At 33.0% G+C, this 12113-nt stretch overlaps 1 protein-coding gene across 1 annotated transcript; it reads right to left on the bottom strand.

The window, feature by feature from the left end:
• Positions 1-2529: 2529 nt before the first annotated feature.
• Positions 2530-11753, bottom strand: zc4h2 (zinc finger, C4H2 domain containing). The gene is made up of 5 exons (NM_199642.1): positions 11592-11753; positions 10834-11005; positions 7116-7288; positions 6722-6884; positions 2530-3507 (listed from the first exon to the last, which is right to left on the bottom strand). The coding sequence occupies exons 1-5, from the start codon at positions 11642-11644 to the stop codon at positions 3394-3396; spliced, it is 675 nt and encodes a 224-aa protein (NP_955936.1). The 5' UTR covers positions 11645-11753; the 3' UTR covers positions 2530-3393.
• Between the last annotated feature and the right edge of the window lie 360 nt (positions 11754-12113).

Raw genomic sequence — 12113 nt, forward strand, 5'->3', positions numbered from 1 at the left:
GAGTTTTTTTTTCCTTTGGCTTAGTCCTTTTATTCATCAGGGGTCGCCACAGCGGAATGAACCGTCAACTTATCCAGCATATGTTTTACACAGCGGATGCTCTTGCAACTGCAACCCAGCACAGGAAAACACTCATACACTCTCATTCACACACATACACTATATCCAATTTTGTTTATTCAATGCAAACTCCACACGGAAATGCCAACTGTTCAAATGCTAGGTTTCACACAATTGCTTTGAGTTAGAAAATGCAGGAACATGAGGGAATTAAGATACGTTTTTAGTTTTTGTAACTTTAAAAGGATTGAACATAAAACAAGCAAGTTGTCCCCAAAAAACTCAAAAATGTTGTTGTTTTAGCTAATTTTAAATCGGTCGGTTGAACCAATAACAAACATCATTTTTTGGATTGCACAATCACACATTTTAGCTTAAATGCTTAAATTAGAACAGTGAAACAAAGATGCTGAGCTGTATTCTGTTTGAGTTTTGCAGTCACTCTTAAGAATAAAGGTTTTTGCATGCCAGAGAGGAACTAAAAGTTTCTTAAAAGAACCACTGTCTGCCTAGTGTGAAGAACATTTTAGTATAGAGAACCTTTTATGCAATCCAAGGTTGGTTAATCTATAAAAGTTATATATTAAATATACAATACGTTTTGGAAAGACTACCATAATGTTTTTTTTTTTTTTTTTTTTTTTTTTTTGAGTATGCTCTGTTGACCAAGGCTGCATTTGTTTGATCAGAAATGCAATAAGCATCAATGCTATAAAATATGATTTCATTTTTTCATCTGTTTTCCGTTCGAAGATGTGAAGAATCTTAATTTTTAGCATTATTGCTTCAGATTTTGGTGTCACATGACCTTTTTTTTTAAATCAATGTATTTTTTTGATGTGTTTTAATCAATGGTCATAATATGATTATTAACTGCTTTCCTGAACTCCTGATACATTCATTGCACATACATTCATTGCACTTTGGGTTTTTTCATAAACAGAAGGTTAGCCCATTATTAATAGATTGTTAAGGGTGAAAAAACGAATTAAATCATCCTATAAAATTATTTCTGAAGGATTGTGAACATGGAAATCACACAATCATTCAGAAATAGTTTTACATATTTAATGTATCTTACACTACCTGACAAAAGCCTGTCATCTATATAAGTTTTAGGAACAACAAATGATAACTTGACTTCTAGTTGATCATTTTGCATCAAAAGTGACATTTATGATGGCAAATGGCATACATTTCACCAAAATAAAATAAAATGTCTTCATTTATTTATTAGGACAGTAAGGTCTTACTTTTCTTAGACAAAAGTGTTGTCACTTAACAGAAAAAAAGGTACAGTATGGTGCATCCATATATCTCTGCAATGACTTAAATAACTTATTAATAAAGTCATCTGGAATGGCAAAGAAAGCATTCTTGCCGCACTCCCAGAGTTCATCAAACATTTTTTTGATTAATCTTCAATGCCTCCTTTATCTTACCTCAGATATGCTCAATTATGTTTATGTCTGGTGACTGGGCTGGGCAATTTTGGGGTACTCTGACCTTCTTTGCTTTCAGGAACTTTGATGTTTTGGGCGAAAGTATGAGAACGAACACTTATCCTGTTGACCACTATCCTCTCCAGTGGTTTGTAATGTAATGGGCAGCACATATGTCTTGATACCTGTTGATGTTGCCATCCACTCTGCAGATCTCTCGCACGCCCCCATACTGAATGTAACCCTAAACCAGGATTTGTCCTTCACCAAACTTGACTGAATTCTGTGAGAATCTTTGGTCCATGCTTTTACAACTGGGATCGACGACAAGACTTTTGTCAGGTAGTGTAAACAAGTAAGATCACACGTTTATTGCATTTTTGATCAAATAAATAAAGCCTTGGTGAGCTGAAGAAATATTTTTAAACATGTAAAACTTTTGAGTAGTAGTGTAATATGTAATAAAAAATACAACGACCATACGATAAATAGTTCTTAAAGAAATATTATTAAAGGTTAACAGTATTTTTTGTGAAGTTGTCTCGCAAGTCAACTTTAATTAAACAGAAACATTGAAAACCTGGACAGTTTTACATAAAAAGTCTAACCATTTATTTTCCCCAAATTATGTTATTTAAAGATATTGAATCTGTAACAACTTTGTGTCAACGTTGATTGTTTTAAAAACTCAACAGAACAGTTATAAAAAAAGGTAAATAACTAAACAATATGAATTTTATGATAAAAGACGAAGCTGGGGAGTTTTCTAAGTGTAAATATCGCCCCCATCAGGACCAAGAGAACGGCGCAGAAAGAATGTCTCTTGTCCTTCGTACTGGTAAAGAGATTAGCAAATAAAGAATGATTATTGCATTGTTGAGGTCATGGGTGAAAGGTCAAATTCCAGATAAATATCAAGCCAATGACAAGAATGGAGACAGAAAGAAAGAATCAATCAGATGACACAACCAACTTGAAAAGAATAATATTATTCCACAAATTAATCACGACACGAGCCCCAAAGTTCTTTAGCTTCACAGATTTTAATTATTGTTATTATTATCAAAAAAAGATTCTCAGAAAAAGATGAGACACAAACACAACACTTCAATACTGAATATTCAAACAAGCTCATAATGCCCTTTCAGTCAAATACAAATTAACAGCTCATTCAGTCAAATTGAACAATGGTTTCAAGAGAATCCAGAAATATGCCACTTTCCAAATATGTTCAATATTTCACTGTTGCATCTAATTCTTTATTGTTCCCTCTTTTCCCCAATCACATACCACTAGCACCACATTTAAAGGTAAAAGCTAATTCTGTTCAAACCATCAGAACACAATACAACAAAAACAATACGCACTATTATCATAAAACAAAATGACATATGTAAACTCATACCATTAATAATCAATTAACCTTATTAAAGTAATAAATGAATACCGTACAACCGGCTCTGATGACTAAAGCCACTTTAGAGAGTTTAGTTTTGAACTAATGCACTAGAATAAAACCCCACGCACGACAGTACACTCCAATATTTCTAAACCTGCATCCTTTTCCACTAGCGACTAAATACAGACACGGTACAAACACGATATCAAGGGTTCACTTATAGAAAACTGAAATGAAAAACGACGACCTCATGTCCAGGAAGACAGATTGAACTACAGGATCACTATGAGAGGTCGAGTTATCAGACTGCAGATGGTCCATTTCTCCAGGACAATGGAGTGTTTGTGTATGAAAGTAAATGTGTGTTTGTGTGTGTTTGGGAATGTGCATGCATGAGAGCATGAGTGAGTGTGTTTATATAAGTGGATCATTTTCTGTTGGGGTCGTGTGTGTTGGTCAGGTTTTCTCCAAGGTTGTAGAAAGCACTGTATGTTACTCGTCAGGTTTTCTCTTGGGTTTTTTAGGGTTGCGTGAGCGGCTTTTGGCTTTGCAGAGAGGACAGATCGGTGCATTCCGGTGGATTTGTTGGTGACAGGAAAGGCAAGCCTGAAAAAAGACAACAAATTCATTTAATACTAAGCAGATCTTTATAGTGTTACAAAATATTTTTATTTAAAAGAAATGCTTTGGAATATTCAATCAATTAAAGATTTCTGAACCCCAAAATATCTTAATGTAAAGGGGATTTTCAAAAATATTAAAACTAAAGACTGTGTCACTAAGGACTGGAGTAATAACTAAGCCCACATGGAATACGTGTGCAGAAATCTGCAGATTTCCATAGATTTTTAGCCCATCATTGAGTCTTTTGTATTTACTTCTGTAAATGTGTGTAAATGTATATTATTTTGTGCTTAGATTTATATCAGTTTTTAAATTAGTTTCACTAATATTATTGTGATTTATTAATAATAATATTAAATTGTTTATATAATTAAATTACTATATAGTTTGTAAACTAATATGTTCTGTCTTTTAGTAGAGATATTATATACGAGACTTGCTTAGTTTACAAAATAAGTGGATCTAATTGGAATTGCATTAATTGTAAACATAAAATATAAGTAAAAAATGTATTATTTTTATTTCATATATTCAGTTTTTAGTTACGATAATCATAAAATCATTCTGACTATAGTGTAATATGAAATATAAAATTCAAAAACCAGAAAGTAAAATAGCTCTTATAAACTAAAAAGATAAATAATAAAGATAAAAATAACCCTAAGCTTTGAGTGTATAGAAGTCAAAATGAAATGATGAATGTATAAAAGATAGTGTAGCATTGTAAAAGTTCACTGTAGTTCAGTATGTGAAGCTTAGTTAATTAAAAATATTAATTAAGTTCTTAAATTGAATCAGACTGCAGTACTACAATAAAGCCAATGCCATAAAAAAGTTTTACCTGAACTATTTACCATACGACTCAAGCAGGGATGCCCCAACTTTTTCTTATGAAGAGCCAAAAACCAAAATTGATTGATGCTTGTGGGCTGAAGATTTCCAAGGCTAATTTATTAATTTATTTAAAAATGTTTAATAAATACTAAAAAATGTTGCTTTATATTAACTAATACAGTACTTATTTTACATTTTATAATAAACAAAACAATCTCATTTATTACAGAATTACACTAGTTGTTGCCTTGATTTGCTTGCCAATGTTTTCTGCATAGTCCTCTATCTTTCAAGTGACAGTATTTACATATTTAAAAAAAATCTGATTCATTTACAACATTTAATTGAAACATTTAATTTCAGTTTGTTTGTTTTTGTAGCTCAGCAATAAAACAAAAAGTAACGTAAAATTAGTAATGACGATCTCTGTGTTAAAGGCATTCAACCCAACCTTCTCCATCAGTCTTACTCTCCTCTCAGATGGGATGGTGGCCAAATCAAAGATTACAATGGGTTATCTTTGGCCCGCAGGCCCTACTTTCGGTATCTCTGGAATAAAAGCAACACCTTATTTATTTTGCCAGCAAAGTGTAAACATAAGCTATTACATATTATTCCACGCATGACGGCTAATGTATGAGCATTTGCACACATACTGTCATTTTTACTGCCTTAAATTCTGTAGATGATTCAAACTTACTTACTTTCCTATTCATCTCAACTTACATCAATCAAACAGACTAAAAATAAAAGATTTAAGTTTATCGATTACGTTAATGTTAGTTATTTATTGTGTATAAGGCATAAAACAATTAAGTTGTCCCAAAAAACTTAAGAGTTGTGTTACCTTAACTCATTTTAAACAAGCAGCAAACGTCATTTTTGAGTGTAGTAGTCAAAATGTGGATCAAAACCTTTCTCCAAAGATATCAGATCTTTATGAAGATAATATATTGATGACATTTAAAACCTTGAAGGAAAGATATAAAATTTCTCAGTCTCATTTTTTTAAGTATCTTCAGATCCGTAATTTTATAAGATCTAAAACTCATTCAAATCAGTGCCCGACCCTCAGTAGATTAGAAGAAATTGCAGTTAAAGATCCCAGTGCCAAATACGAAATTTCTACACTATATAGCAAATTCGTCAATGCTTCCAAAGAATCTACAGACTGGCACGGATTGATGGCTTTTAAATGGATGTTACAGAAAATAATTGGGAAGAAAGTTGTGTTTAAGCGCAAACATTATCAATCAATACCCGTTTTAAACAAATTCAAATAATTGGATAATGAGAACATATATAACACCAGAAATGTTAAATACATTTATTAGAAATATTTTGGACCTTTGTGGAAAATGTTTGACTTACAAAGGCACACTGTTGCATTGTGTTTGGCAATGTAAGCACTTGCAATCCTTTTGGAAAGAAATAATAGGTGTAATCTCTAAAACTATTGGTAAAAAAAATCCCTGTTCGCCCTGAAATCAGTATTCTTGGTCTTTTCCCACCTGCCTTATCGCTGAAGTCATATGAACAGAAGTTTCTAAATCTGTGTCTGATGCATGCGAAGCGCCTGATTGCCATTTACTGAAAAAGTATTCATGGTTACAGTTCATGAAATACACAACGGTTGTCTGTGAAAAGGGCAATAATCATATAAGCATGATCTGACAACGTGCTTACAGAATACATACAGTGTGCATAATTAGACATTTTGTGCTGTCCGTATCTGTACTTTTGAGCAGGCGAGTCAGTTTAGGACCATGATCTGTTCACACTGCAAATCTGATATTAGCCACATTTATAATAGCAGTGTGAACAGCCATGCAAAACAAAAATCATATCTGAGAAAAAATCTGATTTGAGCACTAAGCCTCGCAGTGTGAACGTAGCCTTACTCTATCAAACAAAAATGCACATATTTTACAAGATTTGGGACTTCTTTCTTCATTTTTTAAATAAAAACGGACTGACTGTTTAGTAATCCCAAACAATGTGACTGTGTTAATGTGCACTGTGTTTGTAATGACTAACTTTAATATATTTTTCACTTTCATGTGCTTTCAAATGCTCTTTAATTTTTTTAGTATTATTTTATCTTATTTTAGTTTATTTTTATTTTCTATTTATTTATTTGTTTATGTATTATTTTCCTTGCATGTGAATGCATTTTTTATGGCTCTGTCGGGATGGGGTGGGTGTTCTTTAATTTGGTATTTGGTTATCAATACAGTATGTATGCATCACATTTTTCAGAAACAATAAAAGTGTGAAAAAAAACCTCTCCAACACCCATTCTTGTCCTAAGTGAATCCACTCAAATGGTTGACTACTGTAGACAATGTAAAAGTCTGCGTACCTTCATTGGTGGCGGCTGCTGTCGGAACGTTGCCGTCTGCCTGGCGTCCTGTTTTCGAGCAGCCTGAAGCTGCTGGGCTGCAGCTGCCGCCGCCGCCAGGGATTCTGGAATAGGGGGCTCTTGGGGTTCTGTCTGCCACTCAGCCTTTTGCTTTTCAAAGTAGCTGCAACACGAGAAAGAGCACACAAACAGACAGTAAGCAGTTTAGCTTTCCTATACACACACACACACACACACTGTACACAATTACACACTCTCCTTCTCGCAATTTCTCTGACTCAGCTTTAAGAATTACTCTGTTGCAAACACACACTCCCACACGCCAGTGACTCATTTTGAGGAGTTTCCCCAGTCACACACACAAACACACACACTCAGAAGCAGTGTTACTGACTCCAGCGAGAGTTTCTCCTCTTCCTGGCTGAGGTCTGGAAGTCTCTGTAAGCCGAGGGTCATCCTCAGGGCGTCCACATGCTCTTTCAGTGGCTTGTATTCATCGTGGAGACGTCTGGTGGACTCCAGCAGTTTGTTCAAGTCACTCTCTGACTGTTTGATAGTGTTTTCCATCTGGGAGAAGAAATATAGCCAGTCCATAAATCACAATGGTGTTAACCTAATGGTTTGGCGTCCAACTCGGTAACACCCGGTCAGATTGTAGAAACAAATATAAAAAAATAATAATAATAATAAATACTGCAGTCTTTGAACATACTATAACCATACTATGTTTAAAATATACTAAAATAAAGTAGACTAAAAATGGCTGGGTTCCACACAATTCCTTTAAGTTCTCCCAACAAAAACCAATTCAGTTGACTTCATTGATTTTTACCAAATTAAGTGGATTAAACTAGGGTGACACAGTGGCTTAGTGATTAGCACTGTTGCCTTACAGCAAGAAGGTTGGGTCAGTTGGGATTTCTGTGCGGAGTTGGCATGTTCTCCCCATGTTGGCGTGGGTTTTCTCCAGGTGCTGATTTGCGATGTTTCAGTGCATTTTAAATTAGTTGTTTGAACAAGCAGCACTTTAATTAATACGTTTAGTGATTCTGTGGCTGCTATTTTAACACAACTACAGTAATTTTAGTAAATTGTCTAATACTATAGTTTTCTATAGTTACAGGGTATATTATACTACAATACACCACAGCTTACTGTACTAAAAACTAAAGTTTATTACAGTAAAGCTTGCTAGTTAATACTAGTAGCATTCAATTGCAAAGAGTTTTAAATACTACAATATATATATATATATATATATATATATATATATATATATATATATATATGTATATATATATATATATATATATATATATATATATATATATATATATATATATATATATATATATATATATATATATACACACAAGATTGTATATATGTACAGTGGGGTTAAGTATTGAACATATCACCATTTTTCTCAAGCACTTCAAAAGGTGTCAAATAATTCCATGTATGCAAAAGAAAACCAAACAAATTGGTTTACAAAGTAAGTTATGTGTAGGGCCAGACAGAATTTGCGGACGTTTTTTGTTATTTCTGCTTAGTATGTTTTTGAAAAATTAGCGGATTTATGCAGAATTATTTTGGGATATATATATATATACTATATATATATATATATATATAGTAAAATAATGTGTATGGGTGTTTCCCAGTGATGGGTTGCAGCTGGATTGGCACCCGCTACGTAAAAAAAATATGCTGGATAAGTTGGTGGTTCATTCCGCAGTGGCGACCCCAGATTAATAAAAGGACTAAGCCAAAAAGAAAAATAAATGAATGAATATAGCATAATACACTTTACTATAGTGTGCTTCAAAACGCTACAGTAATTACTATAGTATTTTTTCATAAGAGAACAGTGAGGTGGTAGAGTAAAATATAATGCAATACAGGTGAATTTTGGCTTTTATGAAATAACTCTGTTACACTTTTATTTATAGCATGCTTGTTACCATTTAATTACACATTTAGATTCTCAGTATTATTAATTAACTTGCCCTTACTATAGAGTTAGTGTTAGCAATTAATTTGCTTCAGGTTTAATTCAAATGTTTTATTCACCCAAAACTTTAAATTCTTGTTAGTTCACTTGTTTAGAACCTATCTGAGTTTCTTTCTTCTGTTGAACAGCTGCTACTGGCACCCTTTGACTTTCATAGTCATTTCTTTTCCTACTATAGAAGACGATGGGTGCCAGCAACAATTACTCTTCAAAATATCTTTTTTTTTTTGTGTTCAACAAAAGAAAACTGGTCCTACTTTATAATAAGTGGCCTTAACGCCTATGTGTTTACATCAATATATAAATACAATGTACTTAAAGTGTTATGAATGTATTGCAGAACACTTCTGATGCTACTGAGATGGGATACGGGTATGATTAGGAGCAGGTTTGGTGTTATGTGTACGTTTAAGGTTGGATTAAGGTGTAAGAGATGGGCAACAATGTAATTACAGAAATTAATTACGGATGTAATTACATGCAGGTGTTTAATTAAGCATTTATTTACACAATAAGTATTATTAATGGGTCACTATTTTGATGGTCTGATTGTTGATTTTAAATTACATTGCCTCTACATGCCAACTAATCCTCATTAGATTATAAGTAGACTGTTAGCTTGAGGTTAGGGTTAGTTGACATGTACTTGAAAAGTTTCTTATAGTCAGTTAAATGTCTGTTGAAGACATATTAAGCAGACAGTTTCTTAATACTCTAGTGGACCATCAAAAGTAAAAGGTTAGCTATTAATGCCGGTGAAAGTACTAGTTAAGGCCCATTAATATAAAGTGGACCCAAATACTCATAAATATTTAAAACCTTGGAGGGAGAGTAAATGATAAAAGTAATTCATTATTGAGTAAACTATAACTTTAAGTGTAATTTTGCATAATTTACTGTTACTATTACAGTAAGCATGTGTAACAAAAACACATGCTTACTGTAAAGTTTTATTAAAGTTCAATAAGGATGAATTTATGCTTTAAAAAAGCCTACATTTTGTATTTTAAAATGTCATTTATGCCTGACACATCAACACTGAATTTTTAGCATCATTATTCAAGTTTTCTCAAATCATAATATGCTGATATGGTGCTTAAGAAAAATGTATTCGCTGTGCTGCATAATAATTTTCTTCAGGTTTCTTTAATCTTCAAAACATACTGCAGTAATTTTATGCATGATTAACTCTCACTTTTGATCAATTTAATGCACCTTTTCTGAATGAAAATGTCAATCTCTTTTAAACCTCAGAAATATTATCTTTTGCATGCTTTTGTACAGATGGATTAATTACCAGAAGTGAAGATGTGACGAAGAGCTGATAAATACGAACGCTATTCAAATAAATGAATCATTATCAACTAATGTCTGATACAGTGCTCAGCCAATCTCTCATTTCAATTCATATTTTCTATAGGATTCTTTATATTTGTGCATATACATTAGATTAGTCAGTACTGAAGGCAAATTTGAAGCTTATCTAACAAAATAATTCATAATAACGGTTTAAAACTCATAGCCCAAATGTATATGTTATAGAAAAATACTGAATAACATTTTCAAAAATAGCAAAAATCAAGAGAAACAAATTATACAATTTAGTTGAAATGTTGTAGATTGTATTTTGTTTGCATGAATTTAATTGTATTATCTTTCCATTTCTAAAGATGCTCTGTGACTAAATTAGTACTTGAATATATCTGTTTAATAAATCTGTATTGTTGAAATGCACCAACATATAATACCCATATTCACTAAGAAATGGATACAAATATTTATTTTCAAAATGGGGTGTACTCAATTATGCAGAGAATTATGCTGAGTGTAATGTTTTTTATGTTTATTATATATACATGACATGCATCAAGTCATAGTGAGTTGTCTTTCTGTATATTAGGTGTGATAGAAAAGTGATTTATTACAAATATAAGTTATTACAAAATATGTAACTAAGATTAACCAATTATCTCATAATATATGTTGCATGCATTCATGTATATGCATTAAGTCAGAAAGAGCAGATGTGATGAATAAACAATAAAGAAATTATAAATGGAGTTCAAATCAAATCTTGTATCACAGATGATCTGTTTACCACGTTAATATCCGCATGAATGAGCCGCAGCTCCTCTACGTGAGCCATTTTCTCTTGCAGCAGAAGATCCATTTCCTGTTTGTACTCTCTCAGGTGCTTTTCTTCTGACTCCAGAGCTTCAAACTCGGTCCTCAGTCTAGATTTGATCTTCTCCATCTGAATTGTCTTATTCCTGTAAACCCACACAAATTAAACTGAGCATCCAGCCACTGCATGACAATGCTATAACAATGCAGCCTGATCTGATCTGGTGCATGTGACTTTAAATGAATAAGACATCTGTATTGTGGTTTCAGTGATGCCATCACAAAATGTTTTAGGCCTATTTTGTGCACATCAATACTTCAGCAGACGATCATTAAAGGCTTTATAAATGATTAAGCTCCGTTGTGCAGGAAATGAACCGTTTGCTATGCAGTTTCGTTCCTAACCACAACAGGATGCCTACACACTTACTAACGCTAAAATAACGGTGTGATCAGAGACTTTGCAGAATTAGTGCGAGACGTTTTCAGATTTAGAGCAAAGCTACTTCTGTTTTATGTTGTAAGCTATTTACTTTAGCATGATGACCGACACAAAGCAATGAAGCAATATCTCAAATTGTTTAATGGTTGATTAAACAGGCAAATCAAGCACTGCTTCAAAGAAATTAAACGTTTATATTTATGCGTTTTTATAGCGATCCAGGCGAATTGGCCAGATGTTGGACACTGAGCTAGCGTGTCTGCTTTTGAAGCAATCTCGGCTTTTCTTACCTTATTTCTTTGATGTTTTCTAGCTTGCACATTATCTCTTGCTCGTCCGCCATGGTGGACTAAGAAAGGGTAAGACGTGTGTTGGAATAAGAAAAGAAGAGACGATTGTAGCGGATATTCCTCTCATAAGAAAGACAATGGAAATGCTAACCAGCTGTGGACAACAGCAACACCCGCTGACTACATTTCCCACAATTCTCGGCGAGGTTTAAAGGGAGCGCGCGTTTAAAAAATCACTCAAGGGTTTTGTCAGACGTCCGTGATATTCAGATTATATAGATTTAAAGGATATTTGGGGTAAAATATTTTAAATATTAGCCAGCTTTATTTGTATGACATGTTTATCATAAAACAAACAAACAAAAACATATCTAGAAAAACAAGAACATTTATTAATTTGTTAATGTTTATGTAGAGCAGGTATATAGGCAACTTTTTCTCGACACAACACTGGATTCAATTATAATTTTGAGGGATGTAAACAAAAACAATGGTCCCAACGTATATCCTGTTTTACATTTT

This window comes from Danio rerio, chromosome 5 (genome assembly GCF_049306965.1).
Source record: "Danio rerio strain Tuebingen ecotype United States chromosome 5, GRCz12tu, whole genome shotgun sequence".
Lineage (NCBI taxonomy): Eukaryota > Metazoa > Chordata > Actinopteri > Cypriniformes > Danionidae > Danio > Danio rerio.